Source organism: Alnus glutinosa, chromosome 1, assembly GCF_958979055.1.
Source record: "Alnus glutinosa chromosome 1, dhAlnGlut1.1, whole genome shotgun sequence".
NCBI lineage: Eukaryota > Viridiplantae > Streptophyta > Magnoliopsida > Fagales > Betulaceae > Alnus > Alnus glutinosa.
Genome location: NC_084886.1, coordinates 13,614,058 through 13,631,660, shown reverse-complemented (window position 1 = coordinate 13,631,660; position 17,603 = coordinate 13,614,058). Strand labels below are relative to the sequence as shown.

The following is a 17,603-nucleotide window of genomic DNA, read 5'->3' as shown; positions in this document are numbered from 1 at the left end:
ACAAAAAGAAAGAAAGAAAGAAAGAAAGAAAAAGATGGCAAATAAACAGATTGATAGCTGGTTGAGCTCGTGCACAGTTCTTAAGATAATGATTCACCAGACCCATCTTCCTAGCTTTAATTTCATCAAAACATGTAATGTGATGTAAAAATACAATTCAACAAACTTCCTATCACACAGTATATGCTGATAACCATACTATTTCACTTGAACAAATCATGGGCCCCAATATAGAACAGTATTCGAGCATCCCAACACCCAAATTAAGATTAAAAGATTGGAGTAACATGAACACCATGATAAAATAAAAGGTCTACCAATAAAACTGACTATTAATAAAGTCTGGTCAGCAATATTTAAAAACTCAAGCTGCTCTGAAACTGTGAATTCATTGAAAGACAGGCCAACAATCCAAAAATACAACTGCAGAAAATTCATAACAAAATTGGGAAATCCATGTAAAATTAAGCTTAAGAGGCATTCTCCTTCTTCAGTTTCGAGAGCTCTTGCCTTACCAGTCCAGCCCTCTGCACATAAATATTTTAACAGATCCATCAGAATAGAGTTCAAAATAGACTAATGGTTTCACAGCTAAAAATGTACAGCAAACAAATAATCAGCCAAAATGTATCGCGCAAGGAAGGAGGCCAAAAGTAATAATGAGACAGCATAGATCTATGTGAAGAATTGTAATCGAAAAGCATTTATAGTACTCATTTTCTAGAGATATATATATATATAAAAGCATATATTATAACCAACCTTAATCTTTGCAAGCATAAGCTTGAACCTATCGAAGTCAGTGAGGTTTGCCCTTCTCTTCTGAACAATTAGTTTTCTGCCCCAGGAACTATTCTCCCACTTCTTCTTAACATCTGCCAAGACAGAAAAACAAGTATAAAAAACAAGGAAATCATTGAATATAAAAATTAGCATTACACTTTTCCACAACTAATTGTACGTACCAGCTTTCTCCATAGCATCGAGCAATTCCTTCTTCTTAGGGTTCCTCTTGATGTCAATTTTAATGTCAGTAAGAGAAAGCCTCTTGAAATTCATCTGGGATCTCTCCATATCGGGGGCATGAACAAGAGCCTATGGGTATAAATGAAACAGACATCACCATAAGATGGGTAATAATTAACAAATACTTTTCATGTGCAAGGTAGAAATGTGTAGATATGATGTGAAGCAATGCATAATAATCTATTTATGATAATCTCAAAATCAATGCAGACTTAATACAATTATGAAGGTAAGACACAGATTCAAAAGTACAAAAGAAACGAGTCCTAAGATATTATTAGGGGAAGAAGGGCCACAGAAAAGAAAAAATGCCAGGCAGACTGCAACATAGACGTAACTTTCAGGATGTAGACTTTTCCCATCTTAAACTTCGGAATTAATTAGTGACATTGAGCAGTTGAATTGATGATTTTTCCAAAAATCACTGTATAAATCAATAGACTAAAAAAAAAGTCTCAACCCTCTATAAGTTCGCCAAAAAAACATTGAAAGAATTCAAAACCAAAACACCAAAACAAATTCTCCAAAAATAGTAAATAAGATCATATATGTCTACGTGAACTAGTTATAACTTCGCTTTAACAGTAGTCAAGCGAAAGCCAAAAACTATAGAACTCCCAATCCATAAACCAAATTGCAAAAAACAACATAAACAAACGTGTTGTATACATAAACAGAAACAAATCCAACATAGCATACAATAAATATCGAGGCAGTTGGACTAAGGACATAGCTACAGACATGGCCTTCAAATAATGTAACAGAGATAATACACCGCACAACAATTTCCACGAACTTATCCCTCATTGTTTTATTTCCCACTTTTATTTACCTTCCCTTACTTTCTCAGCTACCAAACAGATTATAAGAAATAATTTAGAAAAAGGGGCGTACTCGGTTCTGGTCGATGACATCGACGATGACGACGAGTTTGCCGTAGTCTTGGCCGTAGTTGACGAGGGCGACCCTCCCGATCTCTACGTACCTCTTGAAAGGCTGCAGATCACAGAAAAAGCAAACCAAATACAGATATCAGAATACGAGATCAAAGAACGACGTCGTGTTGGAGCGAGGAGTAGATGCAGAGAGAGGCTCACCATTTTGGGTTCGTGAGGTGTGTGTGTGAGTGCGAGAGAGAAAGAGAGAGAGGCGTATCGTCAAGGCGAGGAAATGAATGCCGGTTGGGGATTAGGGTTTTTGTTTTAAAGGTATTTTTATAGCAGTTTTTGGACCGTCCGATTTAGGGTTCTTTTTTTTTTTTTGATTTCGCGTTTATTCGCTCAAAGAGCCGGGTCTGGTTTAACAGAGTTAGGCTTGGGCCTAAGTATATATAATTGAGTAGAGCTACAAACTGGGCTTACGGGTTTGGGTTATTGGTTGGGTTTCGGCCATAAGAGCTTCAACACCAGCTACCCGAAGAAAAAAATACCAATCACAAATTTAGTTTTATAAAGATGGTTGATCTAAAACCATACATAGGGGGTGAGCTGTAGGTTTGTGAATGAATAGAGTCTGTTAAAACAGTTTTTGGTTTGGTGACATAAGCTTTAGAAATGGGTAATGATCCTTCTGCAAAATTAAAAAAGCAATAAAAGTATTTGTTGGGGTGTCAGCCGCTCCCACTTCGATGCTTAAGTCAGTTTTTTGGTATAATAATAACAGTGCTTCAATAACAATTTTTCAGCTAGAGGATACTTGGAGGTTAGCCTGTATTTATACTGAAGTGCTGAGACGGTTAACCCCTTAAAAGGGGGGAGAACGTCTCTCTGATTGTAGTCTTCGAAGCATGGGGTATTGCACGTCCCGGAGTGCAAGTCTTCTTTTAATTTGAAACATGTACACCCACGACCGGATTGGAGGCCTCTTTGTGGATCATGGCCAAGTATCTCGAATTTTCGTAGCTTCTCGCTCTTTGACAGGAAGTGGGTTTAGCCCTACATTAGACTCGGCTAGCGAACCTTCTTCTTGGATTAGGAGTGGGCCTTAGTTGGACTTTCAAGCCTACTTACCTTTTGATAGGGGTTTTCTAAATTCCAAACTCATGGGACCAATTGACCAAATTCATTTAAGCGGGTAGACTGGCTAGGCCCAATCTTCTGTGGTGGGCCCGTATTTGTTTGCTAAACAAGTCGAACTCATATATGCTCGACTCATATAACTTTATTTTTATTATTTTAATAGGATAATTTTTTAACTTTGTAATGTGAACATATTAAGAATTTACAAAAATAAAAAATAAATTTCTTTGTAATGTAATAAATATAACTTGAATTATTGTGATTGTAAGTGTGGATATAAATATATGTGTATTTGTGTGTATATTACTGAATTTTTGTGTATGTGTCTATGTAATGAATATATATATATATATATAAAGTTAATATTAGATTGCTTAAGATTTGAGTTAATTTTTATAAGTAGTCAATAATAAATCTTAACAATAATTAAAAAACTAATAATTAGTATGAATTTACAAAAAAAAAAAAAAAAAAGACAATTACTTTATATATAGAATGAATAAGTTAATTGAATAGTCCGTGAATAAATTCGAACTTGTTCAAAAAATAAATGAATAGATCTTGAACAAATTATCTAACTCAATAATAAGCTTGTGCTCGACTTGTATTAAAAAAAAAAAAAAAATTGAACGACTTAAGCTTGAACATTCAATACCCAACTCGATTCGGCTTGATTACAGTCATATGTATAGGCGATTTCACAAAGGAAGGGGATAACATAGCTCCAACTTGTTTATTTAATTTTTTTTTTTCTTTTTTCAATATATATATATATTTTTAATTTCGGAAGATAATTGGAATTTCACTGAGTTTATGGAAATTTTGAAAAATGGAAAAAAAAAAATTATTAATAAAATTGAAAACCAAGGGAATCATTTAAGAACAGACCAAAAGACAATTTCTTGACGAAGGCAACACAAGTTCACATCCGGCCTCGATCCATGCATGCTACATCACTTTTAAGGAATGTCCAATCATATTAAAAAGAAAGTTAAAAAAATATTCACTAATAAAGTGAATAATAATTGAATTAGTATCTTCTCAAATTATTTGTCTGAATTTGAGAGAATTTGTGATATACTACTTATGAAACCTGCCTGACCAAATAAAAATTAGGTTGTCCAACCACTTATCTGATCAGGTGAGTCTCATAAGTCATAAGTAGTATCTCACAATTACCTGCCTGAATTTAGACAAATAATTTGAGAGAATCCTAATCCATCATAATTGGAATAAAATATTTTATGTAATCCCCCCTCACTATATAAGTGTTTAGCTAGAGAAGATCTTCCCTATCTCCTCATAAAAGTTCTTACTCTCTCCAAGTGAGAGTCGTTTAATTTCCACCTTTTTTTTGTGAGTGCCTGAGGAGGGTCCTCACCCACCTCTTCACCTGCCCTCAACCTCTCTCTTCTATTCTCATTTTCTTTATTGGTTTTCTCTTTTCTTTGTTTTGCAAACCAAATATGCGGCTCTCCTTCCACTGCCTTCACTCCATGCGCCTCACATTCGCCCCAATCGGCCTCCTTTATGCTGATGAAGAAGTGGCAGAACATTTTACTTTAAATTTAACAATCTAGACTCAACCCACGCTGTTAATGAACAAATTAATAAATAGTTATAATTTGTAAGCTTAAAAAAGTCCATTAATGGGCTTAAGTAGGCTTTGAGATAGTGATACTTAGAAGTTTAATGAGATTGCCACCTCTTGTAGTTTTAAGAAAAATGTTGTTGGTCAATGCATATATTTAAGGATTAGTGAAAGCAAATATATATTTTTGTGTACTAAGTGGATGATATATCGCTTGCAACAAATGACATTGAGCTATTGCTTGAGACTAAGCATATGTCGTCTTCTTATTTTGACATATAGGATCTTGATGAGGCCTGTTATAGATTGGGCATGCAAATTTGTTGTGACATAACTAATAGTGTTTTTTGGGTTATCTCAATAAACTTACATTGCTCGTGTTTTGAGTAGGTTTAATATTTGGTCTTGCTCTCCTAGAAAAGCACCTACCATGAAAAGTGATACCCTATACGTCTCGATGAACCTAAAATTATATATATATATATATACACAGAGGGAGAGAGAGAGAGAGAGAGAGTTCACAACGTGATATTGTTTATATCGTTGATGTACTTTGGAGATACTTGAGTGATCCTAATTGAGTCATTTGAAAACTGCAAAGAAAGTGCTAGAGTACTTGTTGGGCACTGATGATTTTACGCTAACGTATTGACAATACGACGTTCTTATAGGTTATAGCTTCCTCAACAATGGAGACAAAGTGTGTAGCTCGTCGTGAGGCTACATGTCAAGCTATATGACTAAGAAATTTTATCTCATGGTTGGGTATTCTAAATGTCCTGCTGGAGATATTTTGTGATAATTTTGCAGCAATTATTAAAGGGAAAGTAACCTAGTCTCATTTTCTACATACACATATGTGACCGACCCACAAACTAAAAGTCTGGCTCCAAAATTATTTAAGGAACATATGACTGATATAGAGTTGTTGGAATCTTCTATAGTATTGACTTAGTGGGAGTTATATATCCGTATGTATATTGTTAGTATTACGTGTTGCCATATATTGTTATGCGAATATTTGTGTTACCTATGACATTGATGTTGTGACATTAGACATTGTTAGTGTTGGTGGGCTTCATGTGGAAATATGTAGTGATCACTATTTGTATTATTCATGTATTACACCTGCATTCTATTTGTATTGGTCACGTGATTATAATTACTTATTATGTGTCATGCATCTTCTTGGTGTATTCTTAACTTGTTACTTGCAAATACATTTGGATGTGATTGTGTTTTTAAGATGTTTGTTTGCCTTTGTTTTGTGGTTGAATAGGTGCGGGAGTATTTTAGGAACGGTTAATTTGTCAAACGATCACGTTTAACGCACGTGACCTAATTTTTGTCCAAAGTGATAGGCAAGGGGACAGAAGGTCCATGTTGACACATGATGCTAACATTACGCGAGTTATTTACTTATTTTTAAACATTTGGCAACATATTGTCATAAGGTGAATATATAAAGGGGTAAAGTATAATTTCACTTAACTAATTTCATATTTTTTTCCTAATTATTAAGTGGGATGGGAAGATTCTTCCAAAAAAAAAAAAAAAAAAAAAAAAAACAAAACAAAACTGTAAAGATGACTTTGATGGATCTTTCGCGCGTTTCAAGCTGTGGCCAACCAAGTAATAAAAGTCATCAATCACATTCACCTGTAATTGTAACCATTGAACTTGTAATTCGACAATTGATAATATATAAAGATACGGTTTTTTGAAATTTTGAAGATATTTTATTATGTATATTTCCATTATTCTATATAATTAAGTGTTGATTTTCTTTTTTCTTTTTTTCTTTTTTTTTTTCAATGGTAAAATTTGAACAATTGCTGTGCAATCTGGTTCAAGGAGGACTCCGACGTAAAACCGAGTAACCGACACGACCGGTTCCTCTCTAATTAATAACGTTTACTTAAAAGATCCAAATTACTCCCACTAAAAAAAAAGCTCCGCGTTATCGGATCGCATCTGATTCGTTATTTCTGGTCACTCTCCTTCCATTTCTCATTTCCAAAGGTTCGTAGCTTGATCGAATCAAACCCACATTTTTTTTTTCTCATACTTTCACATTCTTTTTCCTTGCAATATTTCCCTTTCAGATCAGCGAGCGTCTCTGACTCTCTGAGCTCCTAAACCGCACGAACCGTAGCCACAACTTCCATGTACGCATGGATCTCTCTCTCAAAAATTTGTTGCTATCTTGATCTTTAAATTTGTGATTGTTTATCTATCTGATCCAATCTCTCTCTATTTGTTTGCTAAGAAAGTTGTTACCGAAATTTCGAGATTTACGCGATATAGGAAATAATGCAATTTTTTTTATAGCTTTGTGATCGTCAAATGCGTAGCATAATTCGCATCTGATTATAGCTTTGAGCGATTTAATTCGCGTTGAAGAATTCCCCAAACTTGGTGTTCTTTGTTTCTATAAACATATATATGTTGTATAAAAATTTGTTATCTGGGCTAATTTCCCATCTTGAATTTTAATTTCAAAATCATGGGTTGGTGAATTTTAACAATTTCAACCTCGCTTTCTGTTTTTGAATCAGACTTTGTCTTACCCATGATATTCCTTGTCACACTTTTGAAGTATAGGTCATTTTTTTATTCCCAAAATCTGAAATTTGAGACTAATTTACTGTTCATTGTTGGGTGATCTATGCAGTATAACATAGAAATGGAGGGGACTGTGTTCACTCCTGCTTTGGAAGGAATGAAGCACGTGAAGTCTGAGGAAGGTGAAATGCTGACCAAGCCTTTCTTGGAAGTCTGCAAGCAGATACTGCCGGTTATAGGTGCATTCTCTTGCTCCCATTAGGTGCATACCATAATCGACGCATCAGGAAACTGTATTCGAAGGTGGCAGCATTGTCATTTCTGATTTTGCAACTGGATATTTAGTTTTTAATAAAACCATTCCATAGTTCCCACATTTTCAATCTTTCAAAACGTATTATTGATTTGGATTAGGCATTGTTAGTACACTAGAATATGTACTTGTGCAACTTCATGCCATGCGGGTGCCCAATGTTGTGTGGTTGGTGTTTTGTCATGTGATATATTATACATTTGATGATCTAGAAGACATTATAATTATATAACATGTCATGTGATATAATTATAATGTCTTCTTAATTATCAAATGTAATATATGGGTACTTGCTTCATTTTACTTATTTAATTATTTGATAATTTCTGATGCCAGAAAAGTTTGGAGCTGCAATGGCCCTTGTTAAATCTGATATTGGTGGAAACGTATCGGTAAGACATCCATATTATGTATTTTCCACAGTTAAGTTCACTAGTTTGTCTTTGAAATTATTTGGTTTTTCTTGCTTGTAAAGATTTCTTTATGATATTTCTTGTAGAGATTGGAATCTAAATATTCTTCAAATCCATCCGAATTCGACCACTTATATAGCATGGTGAGAGCAGAGGTTGCAGCTAAAACTGCAAAAGGATCATCCAGTTGCACCAATGGTCTTCTTTGGTTGACAAGGTAAATGGTATTAATAAATTGTGTGTGTGTTTTCTGTACCATTTGTATTTTGTTGTGTTGGGGGCATTTGCATGTATTGTTATATATTAAAAAAGAATACTTTAAGATCTAAGTAATTTAGCATTGTGGAAATGTGTGGTATTACAGATGCAGAAAATACTTTGAAGATATCATTAAATGCAAGCTAACACTATGGGTTGCACAAAGAAAAAAGACAAAAAAAAAAGATAGAAGAATGTAGAAGAAAACGAGAATGAAGAATGTATAGATCATTACTCTCTCTCTCTCTCTCTCTCTCTCTCTGCATGTGCCTTTGTGTATGCCCACTTTCGGGGTGTGGATGTGTCTCCTTTGTCAATGTCCTCTAAAAAGCTCAAAGCAAGTTTTTAATTTTCCTTTAGAGATTCCTGGAAAGTCCTTGTTTTACATTATTTATCAATTTTTTCCCCTTTAGAGATGAATTCATCAGTCATGTTCAAACCAAAGAGTATTGATTCAGTAAGAAAGGTAACGCTTAATATTGTTGTTATCTAGAATGTTTCTGCCCAGAAACATCTTAGACAGCGGGCACAGAACCTCAAAGGGAGCTTGTTAAGCTTGTCATTTACCTATGTTTTGTTATTTCATTTGTTTTGAAAATGTGATACCTTCATATTTATGTTGTTAATTATGATGAATTTTCAGAGCAATGGATTTCTTGGTGGAATTATTTCGCAACTTACTCGAGCATAGGGACTGGGCAATGTCACAGGCCTGTTCAGACTCCTACAGCAAGACCCTGAAGAAATGGCATGGCTGGCTTGCTAGCTCAAGTTTCACTGTAATGTCCTTGTAATTCTTAAATTATTTATAGAAATGCAAAATTTGCTTAGATTCTTAGAATTAGCTCCAGCATGTTCCCCTTTTAATATTTTTAATAATGGTAGAAAATTTACTTGGTAATTAGTTCCACCCTTTTTTGACTTTTTTCTTGGGTTTGTCTGACCTTAGACCTTTTGAATTATATCAATTTGGTATGCTGGAGTAGCTTCATTCAGACTTTTTGACTTATTAGATACTTTGCAGGTGGCCATGAAGCTTGCTCCTGATAGAAAGAAGTTCATGGATGTTATTGGGGGCAGCGGAGACATTTATGCTGACATAGAAAAATTCTGCACAACCTTTTCCCCTCTTCTTGAGGAGAATCACAAGTTTCTGGTAAGGTTTCTTCTATTAGTGCAGAGCTGACTGACTTTGTTTTAACATAATGTCTTGTTAAAATTTGAGTATTGGAGTCTGGCCGTATTTTGTTTGCAAAATTTATGGCTAGTGACTGATTAGAGAACTTTAACAAGAAAGGGAAAAATAATTTATATCTCGGTCATAATATCCTTAGCAACTTTTGAAATGATGGATGTGCTCCTTTTGGATAAAGTAAGAAAGCCACTGTGAGATTGTGAATTTTGAGGCATGAATCTGAAATAATTGGGCAGAAGGTTTTGAGGGTTTTAAGACAGAATTCTGAGCACAAAAATGTTGGCATTGGGCTTGAAGAATAGTGTGATATTTTGATTTTTGATGACCTTTGTTTTCTAAGCAAACAGATTACCTTGAGTTTTTTAATAGCTATTTATATTGTAATTAGAGGCTCACTGAAGTTCCTCTCTTGACATAGGCTAGCGTTGGCTTGGATGAGCTGAAGGCTTCATGAGGAAAATGTCTTCTGACTATTGGCGACTGCTTCAAGTTACCCCGTTTTGTTCGCCTTGTTTCTCCTTTACTTTTGAGTATTGGATAATTTGCCTTGGCTTCTTAAGTTTGAGACCTGATAAATTATAAGCTGTTTCAACCCATTCTGCAAATGACCCCTTCAAATCTTGTTTTTGTTGAACTTTTGTTTTTTACTTTTCCTGATAAATTATAAAGGGTATTGTTTTTACTTTTAACTATGGTAATTGGTAGAGAAGCTAGCAGGTAGGTGCTATTATGATCAATGTCCAGGTAGAGTAATTACAGTTGATCGACCCCTCTTACCCGTTATGATTAGAGAAAAAAAAAAAAAAAAAAAAAACTATGATAAGTGGTTTCATAATCCACTGCAATCACTGTCATTGAACCTTTCTTGGCTGGTGCCTAATGTTTAATGATCAAATTGCTTGGACATTCATTATCGACTGATTCCTTGAGGTGTTCTGGTTGCCTTGTGAACAAATTTTTTCATTTTCTTAAGAGTTAAAAATCAGAGCATTGTAATTGGGAGTTTGCGAGAAAAATTGTCTTCAGTTTGGTTTGGAAAATTTCTCTAAATAACGTGGATACTTGAGATTATAACAGACCCGCCCACTCTAACATGACCCCCAAGAAGTCTCAACTGGACTTCACAAAAAGCAATTTTCACAAGCTGTTACTAAATGAGGGTTTATGCTTATTTTCCTAAACTTCTCTTATTCAAAATTAGGGAAAATGACATATCATTATCCTAAATTTTGGATCTGCATCAAACCACTTCTTGGGTTTCCAATTTTCACAATCAGTGCAATAGGTTTCAAGTGGCTATTATTTAAAATCGCTAAAGCCTTAAGCAGTTATCAAATTTTCGTAACTGAATTGCACTACTTTAGGTGGTTAGCTGCTATATAAAACCCAAATCGCACCGTGTAACAACTTTTCACGTATGGGCTTTTTGGACATATTTTTTTTTTTTTTGGCCTTTTTTTTTTTTTTTTTTTTTTTTTTTTTTTTTTTTTCTTGGTGTTTTTCATCCATGTAACCAATTTTGACAGAACCACCCCAAGGCCATGAGGATGGTTAGGGAACCCGACCTACTTCAATTTAACACATAAACAAATTCTGTCAATTTTTCTAACAGTATAGATTAATTTGTTTCTTTTTGCTTATCCCAACAAGTGATTAATAACTTTTTAAAACTTAAGAAACTATTTGTCAATACTTAAAACCATCGGAACAAAAAGTACATTTATCTTCCCCCTCCCCCCCCCCCCCCCCCCTTTTTTTTTTTTATGAAGTTGATGTGATTTTGAAAAAATCACCAATAAATTTGAGATGAATCATTATTAAATTTTGATATAATGATGATTTTAAAAATTACATCAACTTTAAAATATAAAAAAAGAAGATACATAGCATTACTACGGAGTAATGTTACGTGGAATGGTCCTCATAATATATGAATCTTTTTTTTTTTTTTTTTTTTTTTTTTTCCATAAATCAGGAAATGATTCAATTTAAAGCATAATAATTCACAATGAAAATGGCTATTGAAATTCTTCAATTTTCAAAAAATTTACAAAAGAAAAAGGTCTCGAAAAAGAAAAACCCTCCCCTGTTCCATGCTGTTCTTCTCCCCCCAACTTGATGTCTCCATTTTCAGGCTTTAGACCGGTGAACTAGCGAAAGTTTAAGCAAATTTTAGGTAGAAAATTCACTTTTATTATTTTAACTAGCTACTTTTCAAAAGTTTTAAATATTAAACTCTCTAATTATTTTTTATTTTAAATAAATACAATTTATTATTAATTTTAAAGTAACCACTTCCAACTGTCTTTTTTTCAACCAAAATTTAATATTATCTGCTGTTTTTCAATCACCCAACAAATATTCTTTAGAATTTCAGAATCTACTACCCAAAAGAAGCTACCAATATGCAGATTTTTTTACACAAAAAATCAGTATGTCACAATAAACATGGTACAATTTTTTTTTTTTTTTTTTAAAAAACAGTACTAAAACACAAGAAACAACAATGTGCCAAACATACTGCATTTTATAAAAGCCTCAAGTTGTTGTATTTCACCATGAGTCCAATAACATTAAATTTTTCATTACAGTACAGATGATCACCATGCTACCATCAGATATTTGAAAACCGATCCTGGTGGTCGAATGTTTGCATGTTTTACAATGAACAGTGATAATAAAACAAATTTCAAAAAAATTATTGAACCTAAGCCATGTCGACGGCAAAAGTGATAAATCAATAGATGAAGTAAGATGAAACCCACAAACCACAATCTTAATCTAAATCTGGGTTTCAGAATCAAAATCCATAATAAATCAAACCAAACCTAGGATTCACAGAAGCTTGCAAGAGGGAAGGGGGCTCAACCTATTCTTTCTTGGCTTCAGGAGATCGAGAACGCGGGAAGGCTGAATAAAGAAATAGAAAATAAGAAGAGACGAGAGAAGCTTGGCTCTGCAGACCAGACGAGGAGATCTGACAATCACCAAATTTACTGCGATACCGAAGAGCTTGATGCAGGGTTGATTTTGAGGAAACTCAACAGAATTTGGGGAAAAAGCTTCTTTGACGAGCTTACTACGAATGCTCATCCTTTATTAGGGTTCTGGAGATCACAGTATCCATCCATCCATCCATCCACTTCCTTCTTCCACGCTCTTCTTCTCCACCTCCAACTTCACCGGTATGCTCGGTTTTTCACCTTATGGCTCCTGCCCACTCGGTGTACCACACGCATTGTTATGGGTGCTTAATGTGCAGCTTAATTTCAAGGCTGATCATCATCCAATTCCCCTTACAACCCAGAAAACCCCTTACACACATCTCATTGGCTCGCGGGGACGACACGCGCCACCGCTACCATGCTCCCGTTGCTTTTGCCGAAGAGCCCCGGTCGCATCTGATTCATCGTTATCGGATCGCATCTGATTCCTTCTTTCTCGTCAGTCTCGTACCATTTCTCATTTCCAAAGGTTCGATTCTCCATCGAATCAAAGTTATCAAACCCACACCTTTTCTCTTACTTCCGCAATATTTTTCCCTACAATTTATCTTTCAAATCAGTGAGCGTCTCTGAGTTCCTAAACCGGACGAACCGTAGCCACAACTTCCATGTACGTATGGATCTCTCTTTCTCTCTCTCTAAAATTTGTTGCTATTTTGATCTTTAAATTTGTGATTGTTTACCTATCTGATCCAATCTCTCTCTATTTGGTTGCTAAGAAAGTTACGAAGATTTTGAGATTTATGCAATATAGGAAATAATGCAATATTTTATAGCTCTGTGCTCGTCAAATGCGTAAGATAATTCACATCTGATTATAGCATTGAGCTATTTAATTTGCATCGAAGAACTTCCTTAAACTTTCGTGTGTCTGTGTTTCTATAAACGCATATATGTTGATCGAATTTGGAATTATGTTATGGATGTGCGCATTTTGTGTAAAACTGATGCAATATGTATATATAATTTGAATTTCCCATCTTGAATTTTAATTTCGTCATCATGGGTTGGTGAATTTTAACAATTTCAACCTCTCGCTTTCTGTGCTTGAATCAGACTTTGTTTCCCCCATGAGACTCCTTGTCACTCTTTGGAACTATTGGTTTTTTTTTTTTATTCCCAAAATCTGAAATTTGAGATTTTCTATTCTTTTTTGGGTGATCTATGCAGTAAAACATAGACATGGAGGGGACAGTGTTAACTCCTGCGTTGGAAGGATTGAAGCATGTGAAGTCTGAGGAAGGTCAAACGCTGACCAAGCCTTTCTTGGAAGTCTGCAAGCAGATACTCCCTGTTATAGGTGAATGCTCTTGCTCCCATTAGGTGCATTAATGCATACCATAATGGACGCATTAAGAAACTGTATTTGACGGTGGCAGCATTGTCATTTATGATCTAACAACTGGATATAATTAGTTTTTTTTTTTAATAAAACCATTCTATAGTTCCCACATTTTCAAACTTTCAAAACTTACTCTTGATTTGGATTAGGCATGGTTAGTTCACTACTTGTGCAACTTCATGCCATGCTCGTGCCCAATGTCAGATGATTGGTGTTTTGTCATGTGATATATTATACGTTTGATGATTTAAAAGATATTATAATTATATCACATGACATGTTTTGTCATGTGATATAATCATTTTTTTTTTCTTTGATAAGTAATGTAGAATATCAAACAGCGCAGAGGAGTGCAACCCTAATACATAAGAAGTATATAAGAGAACGCCTAAGTCATGTTATATAATTATAGTGTCTTCTCAATTATCAAATGTACAATACGAGTGCTTGCTTCATTTTGGGCTTGTTTCCTAGGTGATAAATTTAATTATTTAATAATTTTTGGTGCCAGATAAGTTCGGAGGTGCAATGGCCCTTGTTAAAACTGATATTGGCGGAAACATATCGGTAAGACGTCCTTATTATGTATTTTCCACAGTCAAGTTCACTAGTTTGACTTTGAAATGAATAGGTTTTTCTTGCTTTGTAAATATTTCTTTATGATATTTCTTGTAGAGATTGGAATCTAGATATTCTTCAAATCCATCCGAATTCAATCACTTGTTTAGTATAGTGAGAGCAGATGTTGCAGCAAAAGGATCCTATTACACCAGTGGTCTTCTTTGGTTGACAAGGTAAATGGTATATAATAAATTGTGTGTGCGCGCTTTTTCTGTACGTTTTGTATTTTGTTGTGTTGGGGCATTTGCATTCAGCGTTATATATAAAAGAAGAAATACTTCTTTAAGATCAAAGTGATTTAGTACTTTGGAAATGTGTAGTATTACAGATGCAGAAAATACTTTGAAGATATCATTAAATGTATTAAATGTAGTATTCGGCCTGGTTTTCTTAACCCTCGGCTGCCGGTAGCCATGTGTCCAATCTAGGTAGCTTCCTGTATGGTCCCTCCTCCATCCGCTCCTATGGTTATTTCTGGGTTGGTTCCGGGAGGGCCTCAAGCTTCTGATTTGAGGGCAGAAGGGAGCTTGACTGCTGAGGCAGTGTCTACCCCCCGGAAGGTAAAAGGTAGAAGGAAGATTCTAAATTTAGACTGCTCCATCATTATGATATGAAGGGTGCATCCTCTAGGCAGGGGAAAGGCAAGTCTGACGCTGTCTAGCGTTGAGGGCCTGGGGGGTTTTAGGTTTTGCTGTTTTGTGGGTTTTGGGTTTGAGGGCTTGTCGAGTTTTGAAATTGGATTTGGATTTGAGGGCCTGGGTTGGAGTCTCTTGTGTATATTGCCTGTGTAATAAAGGGCGCCTTATACTTTTTAATAAATTATTATTTATAAAAAAAAAAATTCATTAAATGCAAGCTAACACTATAGGTTGCACCAAAAAAAAAAAAAAAAAAAAAAAAGATAGAGGAATGTAGAAGAAAACGAGAATGAAGAATGTATAGAACATTACCCTCTCTCTATCTCTGTGCAATATTTGTCTTTGTGTATTCCCACTTTCGTGGCGTGGATGTGTCTCCTTTGTCAATGTGCTCAAAAAAGCTCAAAGCAAGTTTTTAATTTTTCTTTGGAGATAAATTCATCAATCATGTTCAAACCAAAGATTATTCATTCAATAAGAAAGGTAATGCCAAATATTGTTGTTATCTAGAATGTTTTTATCTGAAAAAAATCTTAGACATGGAGCACAGAACCTGAAAGAGAGCTTGTTTAATGCTTGTCATTTACCTATGTTTTGTTATTTCATTTGTTTTGAAACTGTGGTACCTTCATATTTACGTTGTTAATTATGATAAATTTTCAGAGCAATGGATTTCTTGGTGGAATTATTTCGCAACTTACTCCAGCATAAGGATTGGGCAATGTCACAGGCCTGTTCCGACTCCTACAGCAAGACCCTGAAGAAATGGCATGGCTGGCTTGCTCGGTCAAGTTTCACTGTAATGTCCTTGTAGTTCTTAAATTATTTATGGAAATGGAAACTTTTCTTCGATTCTTAGAATTAGCTCCAATATGTTCCCCTTTTAATATTTTTAATAATGGTGGAAAATTTACTTGGTAATTAGTTCCACCCTTTTATACTTTTTTCTTGGGTTTGTCTGACCTTTTAGACCTTTTGAATTATATCAATTTGGTATACTGGAGTAGTTTCGTTCAGACTTTTTGACTTATTATGTACTTTGCAGTTTGCCATGAAGCTTGCTCCCGATAGAAAGAAGTTCATGGAGGTTATAGGGGGCAGCGGAGACATTTATGCCGACATAGAAAAATTCTGCACAGCCTTTTCCCCTCTTCTTGAAGAGAATCACAAGTTTCTGGTAAGGTTTTTCTACTAGTGCAGAACTTACTGACTTTGCTTTAACTTAATGTCTTGTTAAAATTTGAGTATTGGAGTCTGGCCGTATTTTGTTTACAAAATTTATGGCTAGTGACTACTGATTAGAGAAGTTGAAGAAGAAAGGGAAAAAGAATTTCTATCCCGGTCACAATATCCTTATCATCTTTTGAATTATGGATGTCCTCCTTTTTGATAAAGGAAGACATCAGCTGTGAGATTGTGAATTTTGAGTCATGAGACTGAAATAATTGGGCTGAAGGTTTTGAGGGTTTTACGAGTAACATAATTCTGAGCACAAAAATGTTGGCATTGGGCTTGAAGAATTGTGTGATGTTTAGATTTTTGATTACCTTTGTTTTCTCAGCAAACAGATTACCTCGAGTTTTTTTTTTTTTTTTTTTTTTTTTTTTTAAATTTTATTATTATTATTTTTTTTATAGCTATTTATATTGTGTAATTAGAGACTCACGGAAGTGCCTCTCTTGACACAGGCTAGTGTAGGCTTTTGATGATCTGAAGGCTTCATGAGGAAAATGTCTTCATTAGTGGCGACTGCTTCAAGTTATCTCTTTTATTTTTGAGCATTGGATAATTTGCTTTGGCTTCTAAATTTGAGACCTGGTAAATTATAGGCATATGTAGCAATACTAGCCAAAGTAGCTATTGAAAAAGTATAATTCTCTACTTTAGTTACTGTTTTTTCTACACTCTCTCTATCAGATTACCTATTCTACTCTTTATTTTCTTTAAATATTATTTTGTTTGGAAGAAAGAGAGAGAGAGAGAGAGAGAGAGAGTGTGTGTGAAAGAAGGGAAGGAAGAGAGAAATCAATAAAAAACTGTTTGTAGTGTGAATAGTGAATATGCTTTTCTGCTTATTTGTAAAAGTTTATGGGCCTTACTCATCCTCAAATGACTCATTGAGAGATGAGGGGTGTCCATGGCTTATAAAGTCTATTAGACAATGATCTCTTAGCAATGTGAAACACTTTAACACGTCCCCTCACGTGTGACATCTTTGGTCAAACACATGTTCAATAACGGGAGGAAAAGACCCATTATTGTCAAATAAACCTACTCTGATACCATGTAAAAGTCCATGAGCCTTACTCACTCTCAAAAGACGCCTTGAAAGATGAGAGGTGTTCATAACTTATAAAGTCTACAAGACAAGGATCTCTTAGTAATGTGAGACATTTTAACACTATTTACTATTCACACTAGAAGGAAAAATTCTATTTTGCCTATTCTACTGGAGACGAAAAATGACCTATAATAATCGGATTTGACTATTATAAGTTATTTACCTATTTTGTTAGGAGATACTCAAATTGCTTCAACCCAATTCTGCCAGTTACTCCTTCAAATCTTGTTTTTGTTCAACTTTTGTTTTCACTTTTCCTGGGTCATCTCAGGGTTGG

At 34.7% G+C, this 17,603-nt stretch overlaps 3 protein-coding genes across 4 annotated transcripts; 2 read left to right on the top strand and 1 right to left on the bottom strand.

The window, feature by feature from the left end:
* Positions 1–300: 300 nt before the first annotated feature.
* LOC133873655 (large ribosomal subunit protein eL14y-like) lies at positions 301–2,271 on the bottom strand. The gene is made up of 5 exons (XM_062311396.1): positions 2,124–2,271; positions 1,921–2,022; positions 966–1,095; positions 763–875; positions 301–527 (listed from the first exon to the last, which is right to left on the bottom strand). The coding sequence occupies exons 1-5, from the start codon at positions 2,124–2,126 to the stop codon at positions 471–473; spliced, it is 405 nt and encodes a 134-aa protein (XP_062167380.1). The 5' UTR covers positions 2,127–2,271; the 3' UTR covers positions 301–470.
* A 4,250-nt stretch (positions 2,272–6,521) lies between these two features.
* On the top strand, positions 6,522–10,068 carry LOC133858559 (glycolipid transfer protein 1-like). 2 transcript variants are annotated; one of them, XM_062294038.1, is made up of 8 exons: positions 6,522–6,657; positions 6,741–6,803; positions 7,310–7,439; positions 7,850–7,905; positions 8,013–8,143; positions 8,828–8,963; positions 9,209–9,340; positions 9,798–10,068. In XM_062294038.1, exons 3-8 carry the CDS (start codon positions 7,322–7,324, stop codon positions 9,831–9,833), a joined length of 609 nt encoding a protein of 202 aa, XP_062150022.1. In that variant the 5' UTR covers positions 6,522–6,657; positions 6,741–6,803; positions 7,310–7,321; the 3' UTR covers positions 9,834–10,068. The 2 variants fall into 2 exon arrangements, with proteins under 2 accessions (XP_062150022.1, XP_062150023.1); XM_062294039.1 differs by lacking the exon at positions 6,741–6,803 and having other exon boundaries at positions 6,550–6,657.
* A 2,079-nt stretch (positions 10,069–12,147) lies between these two features.
* LOC133858558 (glycolipid transfer protein 1-like) lies at positions 12,148–16,895 on the top strand. Its single transcript, XM_062294037.1, has 7 exons — positions 12,148–12,994; positions 13,555–13,684; positions 14,238–14,293; positions 14,402–14,520; positions 15,649–15,784; positions 16,031–16,162; positions 16,674–16,895. Exons 2-7 carry the CDS (start codon positions 13,567–13,569, stop codon positions 16,689–16,691), a joined length of 579 nt encoding a protein of 192 aa, XP_062150021.1. The 5' UTR covers positions 12,148–12,994; positions 13,555–13,566; the 3' UTR covers positions 16,692–16,895.
* The last annotated feature ends 708 nt before the right edge of the window (positions 16,896–17,603 follow it).

Bases quoted from the DNA above. Each gene is read 5' to 3' on its own strand.
- LOC133873655 (XM_062311396.1), bottom strand. The intron at 1,096-1,920 runs GTACGCCCCTTT...TTATACCCATAG, and splicing joins ATGTCATCGACCAGAACCGA to GCTCTTGTTCATGCCCCCGA. The intron at 528-762 runs GTTGGTTATAAT...ATTTATGTGCAG, and splicing joins TTATGCTTGCAAAGATTAAG to AGGGCTGGACTGGTAAGGCA.
- LOC133858558 (XM_062294037.1), top strand. From the start codon at position 13,567: ATGGAGGGGACAGTGTTAACTCCTGCGTTGGAAGGATTGAAGCATGTG. The intron at 13,685-14,237 runs GTGAATGCTCTT...TTTTGGTGCCAG, and splicing joins GCAGATACTCCCTGTTATAG to ATAAGTTCGGAGGTGCAATG. The intron at 15,785-16,030 runs GTAATGTCCTTG...TGTACTTTGCAG, and splicing joins TTGCTCGGTCAAGTTTCACT to TTTGCCATGAAGCTTGCTCC.
- LOC133858559 (XM_062294038.1), top strand. From the start codon at position 7,322: ATGGAGGGGACTGTGTTCACTCCTGCTTTGGAAGGAATGAAGCACGTG. The intron at 8,144-8,827 runs GTAAATGGTATT...ATGAATTTTCAG, and splicing joins GGTCTTCTTTGGTTGACAAG to AGCAATGGATTTCTTGGTGG. The intron at 9,341-9,797 runs GTAAGGTTTCTT...CTCTTGACATAG, and splicing joins AGGAGAATCACAAGTTTCTG to GCTAGCGTTGGCTTGGATGA.